The sequence below is a fragment of the Pelecanus crispus genome, chromosome 3, assembly GCF_030463565.1.
Source record: "Pelecanus crispus isolate bPelCri1 chromosome 3, bPelCri1.pri, whole genome shotgun sequence".
Lineage (NCBI taxonomy): Eukaryota > Metazoa > Chordata > Aves > Pelecaniformes > Pelecanidae > Pelecanus > Pelecanus crispus.
In genome coordinates, this window is record NC_134645.1 from 97423539 (window position 1) to 97438206 (window position 14668).

General features: G+C 39.7%; 1 protein-coding gene across 1 annotated transcript in view; it reads right to left on the bottom strand.

The window, feature by feature from the left end:
• Nucleotides 1–14668, bottom strand: part of CD109 (CD109 molecule) — a 78431-nt gene that overhangs the window by 32697 nt on the left and 31066 nt on the right. The window contains 12 exon segments of the mRNA XM_075707895.1: nucleotides 486–603; nucleotides 1369–1504; nucleotides 2056–2116; nucleotides 2548–2622; nucleotides 3372–3524; nucleotides 6378–6554; nucleotides 8031–8093; nucleotides 8188–8289; nucleotides 8642–8881; nucleotides 10601–10710; nucleotides 11567–11702; nucleotides 12774–12870. Of these exon segments, the coding sequence (XP_075564010.1) occupies nucleotides 486–603; nucleotides 1369–1504; nucleotides 2056–2116; nucleotides 2548–2622; nucleotides 3372–3524; nucleotides 6378–6554; nucleotides 8031–8093; nucleotides 8188–8289; nucleotides 8642–8881; nucleotides 10601–10710; nucleotides 11567–11702; nucleotides 12774–12870 (1468 nt within the window).

Consider the following 14668-nt stretch of genomic DNA (forward strand, 5'->3'; position numbering starts at 1 on the left):
TAAGTGTCAGCAGTAGCATGATCTTTCCAGCAGACAACATGCCTCTCCCATCGCAGCCACCTCTTCCCAGCTAGTCGGTGCAAACCTCTCTGCATGCACTATCAACTCATGGAAAGCCCTCCTGGCAGAGCCAGGAAAACATAGAAACACGCTGTCCTCAGGCAGTCATTCCCCCCTTTTTACATACAAAGATTCTGAAGTGGGCACATCCTGAAAGTGCTCTAACAAAACAACTGCTCCAAAGGAAATAGGCACCCAAGTATCTGTGCAATGTCTGAGACATTCATAGGAGCAGGAAGGGGAGGCAGATACAGTATCACATATGTTTTCAGTGATGATGTCTTCTTTACAGTTTCAATACACACGGCCTCTCAATCACTTTATTAGTATAAGGAGATGAATGCTGTTAGAACTAAAATACAGCTTCCAGTAATAACCTACAGTGCTACTAGCATTTAAAGGAGAACTGTCTAGTGCCATGGTACCTCCACTGGAGCAGTCGTCATTCCAAGCCCATTGTTTTCAGACATCACAAAAGCACTGGCTACCCAGGATGTGATGGTATCAGGTACAACGACTTCCATTGTGGTGTCTGTGTCAGATCTGATGGCAGAAGGAGAGAGCAGACTTCAAAAGCATCCATTTACAGACATCAGTAAGTAGACATGAATGTTTAAAATGCATCACAACTTAAGTCCAAACTCTTGGCCGGAAAAGCTGTTGATTATCTGTTTTTCTTTTCCTAATCATTTAGAAATATTTGTGATGGGATCAAAATGATTAAAAAAAATTAAAATTACTTTAAATCACATGAATTGAAGGTAATTACATTGAATCACATTACATGTAATCAACTTTTACAGATCCTTTAAAACAATCCCAGATGATGGCTGCTTCCCGAACTTCTCGGCTGTGAAAGAATACAAGATTTGTGCTTCATGACACAGGTCAGATTTCACCATCATTTGACAGTTTGAACTGCTCACTGAATTAAGTGTAGACAGGAACAGATTTCCCTTTCTGGGCTAAAACCCATCTTCTCACATACTGTAGTGGAAAAGACTGGGTCTCCCTATCTGTTATCTCCACATCTGTAAAAGGAAGAGAGTTTCTTTTGTCTCCAGGATTTTTATCTAGTTTCTCTTGAAACTACAAGGCCTTCAGTCAGCCATTGTCCTATTTTGTGCAGTTGTACAACGCCTCATTTGGTGGGTCTCCAATCTTACTTGTGGCCTCTAGGTGGTAGTAGAATATAAATAATAATACATTTTTAAGCAGTGTTCTTCAGCATCAGTGCAGAATGCTACTAAAACCTACAAAATAACAATGGCAAGTATAATCAGTTTCCATTTGCTTCTAATCTTATACCTAGTTTTAGTGTCAATCCAAAGCCAAGTCTCTGGAAAATGTGTCCTCACATATGGATTGCTGAAATCAGGAGGTCCATTTTTAGATACTGGCATATCACCACCGAAACCATCTTCTATGGATATCATTCCATCATCTACAAAATAAAAAATATTGTGCTACTTATAAATATCTAGGTTTAAGAAAAATCAAATTAATACACTTAAGAAAAGTCCAATTAATACAGTGTTTGGAGTATAATCTATAGCTTTGTTACATTTGGTAACACTACTCCATGACATTAGGAACTATTTCTTTTTTCTTGCTTGTTTGTTTTTAAGAATAAAAAAAGTTTCACACAAACTTAAATTTCTACATGGCCTCTCTGGAGTGCTTATGGAACTAGTGTAATATGGCTACACATGATAAACCACTGCAACATATATCAACTGGAACTGCAAATAAAAACTCCATTCACCCTCAGGCCTTTAAGGGGTAGCGTCACTCAGGACAGCAGCAAAACCTAATTTTTTAAAATACTAGTCATATGCATTTTGTATGTCTTGAACCTCAGAAATGGTAATGGTTTGCAAGGCTGGATGCAGCCTGTATGCAGTACAGTAAGTAGGACTAATAGGGGCCCTAACCCATGGACCTCCTTCCCCACTCAGTAAATTAGATTTGGCTACATTTATTTTTATTACTTACAAAGATAATGTTCCTCATCCTCCTCAAGAATTGCATCAGTTGATACCCAAAGGCTGCATTTCTGGATAAAATTTATACAGTATATCTCAATACAGGACATTCAGGACATCAACAGCGCTTATCTATTTTTCTTTTGTTTCTTTTTAAGAAACAAAAATCATAATAAAGCAATCATAGGACTAAAGCAAGTAATATACAGGAACCAACAAACTGAGATCATCTGAATCTGAATATTGCCTTAATGACTGAAAACTTCAAAGGGAAGACAATATCAAGCATAAACCAATCCATATTTATGAAAGTATAAACACATTTCTTTGCATTCAGGGTATTTACATATTGAGAAATTTCACAATTCAAAACCCATATAAGCCATGAAAACAGTACATTGTCTACAGTCCCAAACTTTAAAAAGGGCATTTTCTTCTAGCAAGTGATGTGCAAATCACTAAGCAGTAAAAAAACCCAGCTTAGAATTTAGAAAAAAAGTACCTGAAAGACACCAAAAGAACCTTTGACCAGGGGGAAATACTGCACTGTGCTGTATAAATTGAGCTCATGGAAGACCTAAGACAAGAAAAACAAAATCATCCAAAGAGTGAATGCAAACTCACATTTTTCAGAACTTTCACTGTTGTGGATGCTAATTCACAGAGTTGTACCTCAAGCAGCAGCTCGCTTAGCTCTTATGTCAAAGAGAAAAGAATCTGTGACAGGATGAAGGGGATTAGGCTGCAATTGTTTCAGGATTAATGGAAGAGTGACCAAGACTATATACCTAAAATAGGAGCCTACAGCCCACTGATATTCTATGGCAATTACGCTACGTCATTTGAGCACTTTAGGAATGATGTATATTGTCAGCTCTTTCAAACTGTTGATGCATGAGAGCTTCTGCAGTTAAAGGGAATTCAAAAAGATGAATAATTTATTCTGCTCTTCAAAAAATAAAATTCTTTATTTTATATTACTAATTTTAAAGAGCACAAAGCACAAATCATTAGGGAGTTTTTCTGACTTTTTTGCCTTTCCTGAAAGAAGAAACTGCCACATGTTAACTGAGCAGTTTATCAAATGGAAGAACAATAAAGTATTAATTGGAATCAGAAATGCTGGGCCTATTACCTTGTAAGCCTTACAGTCTTTTCCACTCGTGTTGGTAAACTACTTGCAGAAGTAAAGGAATATTTGCATAATTAAGGACTAAAAGTCCTGCCCAAAGAACATTACTCATTCAGCATATAAACTGTAACATTTCCATAAACATACATCTTTCATACACACAATAATGAAAACCTTTTTTCCCATTTACTTACAGAATCTTCTGTTATGTCACTACTTTGTCCTAGAAGCTTTGTACTTTTATCAACAACTGCAAGTCCAATTACTGATCCTGGTTCTGTTGTACTGATTTTAAGGGAGACTTTCTCAGATGGCTTGACCTTATCTTTGCTCCAAGAGATTTTAATCTAGAAAAAAAAACAAACAAACAAACAGCACTGGTTTAAATTATACAGTGATATTTACAGCCACTAACAGCTCCAAGGAAGCATTTTCTTAGCTTAATTGGCTGTAATTGAGAGTCTGGATTTGCTTTTCCTGGGACCTTTGGGAAAATACTGTGGCATTCATTTTGCTCTCTTGCTCTCCTAGCTCATCAGTTCCTTGGACTGGTGGGAAGTCAGCATCAGGATCCGTTGTCATTTCAACCAGCTCTTAGTATACAAGCAGCAATCTCTTGAGCCACAAGGATACAACCAGTTTCTACAGCTGACAGCAGTAAAAGAAACGCATTCACTGTTTATCAATGCACAACACAGCGTGTAACATAGTTAGGGAAAGACTATTTTGGGAAAAAATTCAGCCCTCAAAGATTATAAATAAGTGTTCCACAGTGCAATCAATACAGAAAAGGGATATATGTAATAGGTACATGGGTACGGAAGAAGGAAATGAATAGGCTAATACAGCATCAGCATGCCTTCCCTGGGATACTGAAGAAAGGGTCATCTGCTGTAAGGTCTCTCTTATGCATCCCATCTCCATAGCATCAGATGATAATGCAGATTTTCTCTTTAAAATGAACAATTTTACTCTTTTTTCCTCACCACTACTAAAAAGTCTTGAGGTAGAATTCAGCTCCACACTTAAGTTACCTACATTTAGCTGTCCATGTTTCAGTTCAGTGTTTAAGCTCCCATCACACACAGAGTCAAAAGAAATAATGGGGACTAGATAGCAGTTTGGCTCAGCATGAAGCATAAATCCAAGCGGTGGTGAAGAAAACAGTCCTACAGGTTCCGCTGACTGTACTGGCTGCAGGTGGGATTCAGTTACATAAACACTGGCACTTAGTGACATTTGAGACATTCAAAGGTATCTAAGACATCTCCAGTGGTGCTGCCAGACAGGACATGTAATTTACCCTTCTGGAGTAGGCACTGGAGTCCAGGAAGAATAACTTAAAATCACACTCTTTTGGGGCAACTATTTTCTGTAAACTGAGTTTAGGCACATAACTCACAGAGATGAGACTCAGTTGCCTGAAGGCACCTGGAACCACTTGAGATGTCCCACAGCACGCTGTCTGACCCTCAGCTCCCATTCCAGGAAGGGGTATGTCTCCCATAGGACCTTTCAAACATCCACCCTTCCCATGATGACATCTTGAATACCCTGTGGCCTCTTGGACAACACTAGATGTCTGAGCTTAAGCAACTGAATCCTGAACCTCCATGTAAATACATGTATTTAGATGTCTGAATCTACAGCCCCATCACACCCTTCCTCTGATAAATCTGTGTAATGGTATCTTCCAAGCACATTCAGCATGAAAATCACAGAGCAACAGTAAACACACTAATGCTGCCAACATAAATGGGATTAGCACCATGTACTTCACTGTAAATGGGCATCAGACTGATTCATGCAGAAAAATGGTTTGTTTCTGGATATGCTGTGGCACTGGAGCTCTGTATATTTAATTTTACCAACTCATTTACAGAAATTAAATGCTTGGCAAGGCTACAGATTAGAGAGACAGCAGCTTTCCACAGTACTGAATTCATTTCAGTGGCTAGCATTGAAATGGCAAAATGGAAATAGCTTGAAATTTTGAAGCTTTTGAGATCAGTTCTTTCCTTATCTTACATTTTTTCACTATCCAGTGAAATATAGCAAACACAGTAAGGCTGATCTTAAACTCTCATAATTTATCGTCTCAATTTTTCATCCTCTCTATATATGCACTAGGATCGTGTTTTTCATCCATAAACTACATTTAATCAAATTGGTATTTTCAAGATCAGGCCTTACCTCATTGCTACAAAATACAATGCAATCTTATTTGTGGACACTGCAACCAGTGGAAAGATTTAAATTTGTTTCCGGAAGGCTGAACCAAACTGTTATGCCTTCCTCATTAGAAATATCTTCTTATGTCTACAAAACTCCCAAGTTTCAACTAAACTATCTAATTTGCTTTCTATTAATTTAGATTCTTTAGACACTGGTACGTAATAACTATAATCAACAAACGTGTGCCTGCAGCTCTCTCGCCATCCTGCCTCTCCACTTCCTTATCCTGTGATAATAATGCTCATATCCTGAGTTTGGATAAATCATGAAGTGAATGGAGAAATTTTCCATGCAGGGGTAAGACAAACAGTCCCCCTACTGATGTCTGGTTATAAGTGTTAAAGTTTCCATAGGGAAGGAAGAATCTGAACCCATCAAGAGCCTTTGGGTGGTCTCAGCTGTCAAAGTCACAGTGCATCTTTTATTTGCACAAAGGACCAAATCTCATCCTGGTAAGTAAGCTGGAAAAATCAATTCATTGCTGCAATAGTAGTTTTCGCACTCCTCTTCAAGCTTTTTTGAGTTAAAGTATGCATGGTCACATGAAACACAAACACTGGTCATGTTCACGGATGACACATCACATACAATGTGACCACTGCCTGGCTAGAACAAGGTCTTCATAAACATTTATAGTTTCACACTTAGAGCACTTATGAGTACCTTTCCACTATACTGGCCAGAGCAACCTTTAGCTCAGTAATTGGCCAAACTATTAAAAACACAAGGAGATGCTGTGCGTCTGTTTATGTGGGAAACAAAGGGCTAGAAGAAATTTCTTTCAGATATGCAATAGCTGGACCCTAAATGCACTGGTATTATCAAGTCTTTCCAAGGACTGACACAAACCTCAGATGAGATCCTCAGTGAGGAAGTTTTTACGTTTACAATCCTATGATCTAAAATACTGTCTACCATGCAACAAACAGACAAAAACATGATCCTGACTCAAGTTCAACACTTACCTTGTCATCCAAAACAGGCTGAATGGGGACAGTGAGAGCATCATTTACAACCACTCCAAGCTCATCAACGTAGAATACAAGTATACATGCCGAAGGAGCCCAGGAATTTTCTGCTGTTAAACTGAATGTTTTTGCAGCCTTTGTGCCAAATGCCATAATTTGTTCCTTAGATAACACCTGAAAGGGAAAAATTAAATACTCAGTCTGTTGATATCTCAGTATGTCATAAGTTCTGCAATTCCTTCTACAAATAGCTGTTAAAAGAAGAGACATATAGCTGTGATATTGGTTTTTTCACTAAGTGGTTGACCAGTTCTATGAGACTGGGTATGGAACAGATGGGTAATACAATATTTAAATATTAGAAATAGATTTTTTTTCATGCTTTAATTCCTGTATCACTATGGACAAGTAAAGAACTACGAGTGTACAGCACAAAATATGCTATGAGAACATAAAAATATAACAGTAACATGGCTGGGTCATGTGGGTCATCTATAATAGCATTTGAGTTTCATCAGGAATACAATTTTAAAAGCAAATCTCCCAAACACCTCTACTTACCAGACTTGGGTTTGCACCGTGGAAAGTGTGAACTGGAGCCCACTAACGTGTTCCAGTTAAAAATAGGCATTCATTTTACCAGACCAGATTAGAGCTAGTCTGAAGGTACCTTGAAACACCTGGAGTTCAGGCCCACAGCATCAACTTTTTCACTCTAACTCTGTTCCTATTAGACCATACCACTTACTAATGAAGACAGAGCCATGAAGGGCAGTTCCCTGCCTTTGACTGCATGGACCTGATTTTTTTTAAATCTTCTAGAGAGCGTTTCTATTTTAGAAAATACACACGAATGCCCACATTTTATATTGTCCAAAAGTTTTCCTTATTCAGTTTACTATTAAAGCCTCTGAAAGAAAAAGAATTGCAGTTATCATGATCATTATGGTGTAGACTGTGCGCAAGACAGGCATGTGTTAAGGACAGGATGGGAGACTGATGATGGTATATATAACAAACCCTTCAATCCAGATGCTGTACAATACAGTACAGCAGCCGAGCCGTTAAACAAGCCATTACCCAAGCCATTATTTTAAAATGCTTCCTACGAAGTTCCCTTGTTAACAATGCCACCCTGCCCAATGGACCATCTGTTTCCTCAGCAGGCAGGTCTTCTCCTCACCTTGTGCCTGCAGGCTCAGCCCTGACAGTCCTGAACCTGTGCCCCCTGCTTGCACCTGCATCTGCAGGACCTGCTAACAAGCCCCAGCTTGGGCTGCTCCTGGGACATCCCTGTCCCTTTTCCCATCGTGGGTGCTCTGCACAGTCACAGACAGTATTGCTCTCACAGTTGCGCCTTGTCTCACACATCTGCAAGCAGAGGTAACCCAACACCCAAATCAGAGATGCGCTTCTCCCAGAGAGCACCTCCTTGCAGTGCCAGAGGCATTTCTGCTAGGTAGCGAAATGGAGCGCTCTTCAAAAAGGACCATCCTAGGGGAAAGGAAGTTTTTGGGCCACCTCTTTCACAAAGCACAATAAAAAATGCCTAATCTCTCTAACATTCAATCACATTCCACTCACTGGAGTATTTCTCAAGTTGGTAAAAGTCATCTTGGATTGTCCCCATACATAAAACCAGTAACTTACCAGATAGTGGAACTCTCTCACTGGCTTGTTGCTTGCAATGCTCAGCTCAAAAGGCTTCCCAGCCTAGGAAAAGCATACGATTCATATGGATCAGCATGGAAACATGATGAGTAACTTGAACGGTTCTTACCTTGCCAAGTTTTGTCTCAGACTGTACCTTTATATCCTGGCTCTTTGTTTTAACCTGGAGATAGGTCTGGCTGGGGGAGGTGAAAACATCATAAACACCTATGTCGGTCTTACTGCTGAGGAACTCTGCCTGCGAGACAATGCAAAACAAAGCTCTTATCAAAACAGCAAAATCTGTGTGCTGCTCACTTATATGGTATTGTTTACAAGAGCATGGTAGCCTCAATGGCAGTACAGGACCACTTGTCCGCTTGCTTTGGGTATCTGTTTTGTTTTTTCCCTTGCTATCTTGATGCAATTATTAGATCACATTTAGACAGGATCTATCACTTTCTTTCCAGCTCTAACACGACTATGAGGTAAGGAAAATAAGAGTAGGTGACATATCAGCTGTTGCAGATGGCAGGAACAGCGTATCATTGATCACAGACCGCTCAATTTGGTGTGTCGCTGCTCCAAAGCAACATATTACAAAGCAATACCTGAACTCTCAGAGTTTTTGTACCGGACAGGATTGGAAACTCAATATCAATTATTCCATTTTCTGGGACCGTGTAATTCAGGACATGAACTGTCAGATTTCTCTCCTCTGTTGCCTCATTCTCAAGGTGAGAAAGTGAAGAGTGGTGAAAAAGCAGGTCTGACTGTTGTGCCGTGATTGTAACAAGATTCTGCCTCTCTTCAGCTGTCAGCTGGTTGCTATCAGAACGTGTCACCTTTAGCTAAAAACAAAAATAAAGAAAACACCCATCAAACAGGGTAAAGCTAAAATGCACAGCGCATGACATAACAATGTATTTGCACTCACATCATATCAAAAAAACAAGGGTATCCTCAGATTTCTCACACATCAGTTATTTTTAATCCCTTGTGAACACTGCAGGTAGGCAAGTCAGCCAAGAACAAAATTATTCATAACTCCAGGGATTAAAAAAAGAGCAAAAGCAAAGCAGATAGAACTGAAAGGTGACCTGTCTTTCAGCTCTCCCAATTACTCTTCTTGTTGAAAATGCTTGTCTTATACATATCCTACCTACAGTCTGAATACTTAATTTTATCACTTGTATCTCACCACCACAACAAAGGACAAGCTAACATTATATCATGTACAGGAAAATGTGTCAGATGAGCAGAGATGGTGCCGAGTCAGATGTCTTTATGGATTCATCAAATGAGCTGAAGAAATGACTTAAAACAAGACCAAAATTGACAGTCTGCGACTTCTTCACTCCAGCATCCATCAATCAGCACTACAACTTACATCAACCTCTATTCCCACATTCAAGCAGATTCTCACCCATAGTAAAACCATTCTCCTTCTGCATTATACACTCCAAAAATCAACTTCTACATTTAAAAGCACTGAACTAATGTTTCGTTTCTCTTTGTCAGTCCAGAGGTCTGTCACTCCATTACTTCTCCTCCTCTGCCATTATTTTCCTATCCGCTCTCTGTACAGCATGCACAGATCTCCACTTACTAGTAATAGCAGCAGTTGTTCCTTCACACTCCTCTGGGAGCATAACTGATACCTTCTTCTCTGCCAGCTGCAAGCATTACTAAATGCCTCAGCTACCTCTCACTCAGCTCATCTTTGGAAGAGGAAGAAGAAGCAGGTCAGAGCTGGAGTCAAACTGGGATGCTGGCAAGGAAAATGAAAAGGACGAAAACCAAAGACCCAAACGATCAGGCTAGCACAAAGCTATGGCTTGAGCCAATCTACTGTGAAAGTGTATATTCAGCCTATTTTGTTGGTATTTAGGTCTGATTTCTATACAGTAAAGGCTTGAGAATTGTAACATTGATTCCCCTTTTCAAGCAAAATGCAGTTATGCAATATGCAACCTCTGCTAAATGTAGAAATACTGAACACAAACTATGGACAGCATGAAGAACATGAAATACTTCTGTGAGAGGACTGCAGCTGGTATGAGAAAGACAGGACAGAAGGCAGAAAAGACACTTTCACTTGAGAGCAATGTGGTTTGACAAGTTTTACTGAATTTTGTAACAGATGTTTAATTATATTTATGTGCATTATATAAAGTATATATTTGTGTGTGTATATATACACACTTCCATATATAAATATTATTAGGAGGGTTGGGACTCAATAACTACTCTATTGTTTTAAAGCACAGTTACCTAACAGAAAACAATCAGCCAGAAACTGAAAAGATTTCTCTTCTATAAGAATGCTGACAAACTACTCAAACATATCCTGCCAAGACCACAGCATTCCCTGCCACTTTATCCTTTTCTAGAGCAAACGCCTCTAAGTTTAGTATTTGCCACTATGTACCATGAAAAAGAGGTAATTTGAAAGCAAATCTGTAAATTATACTTAAAAATTTGAGGCAAACTATGGCATCTAAGCAAAAATACAGGAGAAGCATTCACATTTGTTTATGCACAAATCGTAATAAACCAAAAGAACTTACAGTAGCTATGAAGTTCAGAGAAGGTTTTATAACTCTAGAGTAGTCCATAAATTCAATAAAATAGACACTTTGCTTTGGAAATATGATGGTACTTGAATTTTGGGAGATTCCTGTTGAATAATTGTATGTGTTTAGATAACATGCTTTTAACATACATATTCCTTTAGAAGCAATACTATTTACAGTCCATGATTTTTAAATAATTCTGTCATATTTTTCACCATTTTCACTCCTATCACTCTTCATCCTTCCAGCTAAGGATCAGTAAAAAGGTGGTGTACGTACTGGTACTGTCTTCCACAATGCTAAATAAGCCATACCCCGTAGTGCTCTACTCCACACAGACTATGTCAGAATGACAGAAGGAAGAAACTTAAGAATCCCAAATCAGCCAACTTCACCTTGCCAGGGTTTCTACAGAAAGTCTATAATGAAACCTAGCTTCTGGGACAGGCAGAAATTTTGTACAAATGACTTTTTTCTAATATGCATGGTGTAGTGGAACATGAACTCGCCAAAAGGCTCAGTTTGTCAATCAGCCAGTCTAGAAGAGGGCAGACAGTGGACAACATGGGGCCAGAGAACTCTTTCTACTGATGTGGTTTACAAACAAACAAGTAAGGTAAGTTTGTGATTAAACTTGCATTCATAAGACTCAGGCTAATGCTAGCAATTGTTTATGTCTACTCTTCTCATCAAAAGCAATCAAACATTGACTGCACGTATTTCTTTAGCATAGAACTGTATTCAGCTGAGTTAACAGCTGGTTAAACTATTTAATATCTACGCAAGCAACAGTTCAGATAATATATTTTTTTCAGATAACATATTTGCACGTAGATGGTTTGTACTGCCATCAGCATACAATGCTTTTCTAGCACTCCAAGCCCTTCCGCATAGCGGTAAGCTCTTCCAACACTGCCTACTCTTTGGATTTCTGTCAGAAGACATCACACAGCCACATACCTGTGAGTGACTCGGTGACCACTGCGATAATCTCTATTGGTTCTACGTAATCACTGTCACCTTGGTGCCACGACTGATCAGCGTTCAAGTTTTGCAACATAAGCTTGTTACAGGTTACATTCACAGATCCATTTATCTGCAATATAGGGAAAAAAAAAAATCTTGAGCCAGCAAAGTCAAGGATAACTTTCCATCTAAAATAGCTTGTTTCTGGTTAAGTCCTGTAGCTGTCCCCACACACAAGTTCTGGAGTGTCAACACCAGGAAATTATGAACGCTGACCTTTATTTTTTGCTTTCAGTAACCATTTTTACTAAATCCAGTAGAAGTTAATTACTTTTTAGAGTCAACAACGCCTTATGGAGAAAGTTACTTTTTTTTTTCTAATATCTACAATTATCCGCTTCTACATGGCTAGAGCAGTGGTGCCTATGCTTTACAGAAAAAACACAATGAACAGGTCTGAGGAGGGGAGTATACCCTATCCAATATTCTTGAGCTCAGAGTTTCTGTAGGCTAAATGCTGCTGAAGGCAATGAAGTCAGCCAGCTGCTGAAGTCAGCCAACAGAAAACAACAGGCACACCATTTAGCAAACATTGAACCTGTTTTAAACATAGTCCATAGCTCAAAAGTAAAATGCCTGATTCTGCAAAAGGATGCCATGAATTTATCACCACTTTTAAGTCTGCAGATCAAAACTGCATGCCTTGTTAAATTTCATGCTCCAGGTTACAACTAGTACAGTAACTCAGATGTATTTACTAGGCAAACCACTTTGGTCTCTACCATGCTAGAGCTCCACCTAGACAACCGCAGTGGTCTCCTCTGGCCTTGTAACACAGGGCTGAGTGTGCAGGGGCACACACAGGGCCAGGGAGCCTTCCTGGGTATGGGTCCTCCATCACTTATGCTGCTACAGCAGCTCCTGGGAAGTTTTTCTACCTGGGCCAACTAGCACTCTCCAAAATAACTTCCAGACACAGTATGAGGGATCACAGCAGCCAAGTATCATTCCCAACAAGCAGTCTGAATGTAGACACTTTATTCTGGAAATTAAAGAGAGTTTAACATTATCCATTCAAGTCACCCCATAGCCCATGCCAGCTGAACTCAGCACCCGAGAATGGTCCCAGGCATATTTAACCTACAAAAGGAGACACAGGCTTGAAGTCTACAATGCTACAAACTGCTAAGGGAAGACTCACCTCCATTGTGGTTGTTATATTTCTCTTGTTTGTCCAGTAAGAGACAGAAAGGCAAGTGACCGTTACAGTTCCCTTTACTGGCTTTCCATATGTGTACCTGAAACACATCAAAGTCAAAGTCAAACAATGCACCACCTCCGAGGCTTGGGCTCCTGAAAAGCCCTCGAGCCAAAAAGTTCTACTACAATATTCTTCCCTAGCCTCAAACATAGCTAGAACACATTTGTACTTTGAAACATGGAGTTTTCAACACTGAGACCAGTTTATCGACACTGAAGTCAGAAGCCCAAAACCTGGAGAACATACACAGTGCTGCTCTTTCCTGCACAAGAGCTGTATAAACCTATTCCTATTATTATGGGCAGTACAATGTAGGAAAATTAACTATATTAAGCTAAGCTGGAAGCAAGTTATTGAATAGAACACCAATGCAGCATCATAAATAATATGCAGTAGAGTTAAAATGGGACGTGGGAAGTGCAAGTGTTCTGCTTCCCAAATGCTGCTAACACAAAATGAGAGATCTCAAGATATTTGTACTCAAATCATTTAATAATCACAGTCCAAAGAAATCATGGCATTATTACATGGCAAACATAGTTTGCAGCTGCAGCAAATCTGAAAACTGTAACATATTCTATGATTCTATGATATTCACTTCTTAGACTGCCATTAGTAACCTTTATTTTATTAATAATAAAATAAAAATTTTGTATAAATGTTTCCAAGTTATGCATAGCCATGACATTATCAGATTCAGACAGAGAAGGGGGGGAACCCAAAATCATTCTAGTCAATCAGCAGTAATACATTCAGATGTGATAGCTTTAAGCTCTTTAAATCATTATGGATTTGATTGGCAGCTACTTAAGAAATATCAAAGCAGAAAAGCAGAGGGAAAGAATAATCAAATAGCATAGTTACAGGAAGAACTCTGACAACACTGCCTTGCACCTGAAATCAGTCTTTCCAAACAGACCTAATTACAGTAATAAGCTGCCATTAACCTTGAAATTATACTGCCATTGGGTAGCATCCCTGTACTTAATCTAATAATACTGCAGAGATGAGAAAGGAAAAGGGTTTTATGACATCTACATGTGTAAGGGACATATAAACTCTTCATATACAGAGGCATTATGCCTATAAAAACAGTCACCAGGAAAGAAGTCATGCCCTATAAATAATTATGACGTATCAGCAAAACGTTGGCACTGCTGGGATTCAATCTCAGAGGTGCCTTGCTTGATCTGCTATTTACAAACAGAGAAGGACTCGTGGGAGATGTCGTGGTCGGAGGCCATCTTGGGCTTAGCGACCATGATATGATAGAGTTTTCGATTCTTGACGAAGTAAGGAGGAGGGCCAGAAAAACCGCTACCATGGACTTCCAGAGGGCAGACTTGAACTATTGAGGGAGCTGGCAGAGGAGCTTTCCAAGCCACTCTCCATCATCTGTCAGCAGTCCTGGTTAACAGGGGAGGTCCCTCATGACTGGAGGCTTGCCAATGTAACGCCCATCTACAAGAAGGGCCGGAAAGAGGATCCAGGGAACTACAGGCCTGTCAGCCTGACCTCGGTGCCGGGAAAGATTATGGAGAGGTTCATCTTGAGTATGCTCAACAGGCATGTGCAGGTCAAACAGGGGATCGGGCCCAGCCAGCATGGGTTCATGAAAGGCAGGTCCTGCTTGACCAACCTGATCTCCTTGTATGACCTGATGACCTGCCTGGTGGATGAAGGAAAGGCTGTGGATGTCATTTACCTGGACTTTAGCAAAGCCTTTGACACAGTCTCCCATAATATTCTCCTTGGGAAGCTGGCAGCTCATGGCTTGGATGGGCATAGTCTTCCCTGGGTAAAAAAACTGGTTGGGTGGCTGAGCCCAGAGAGTA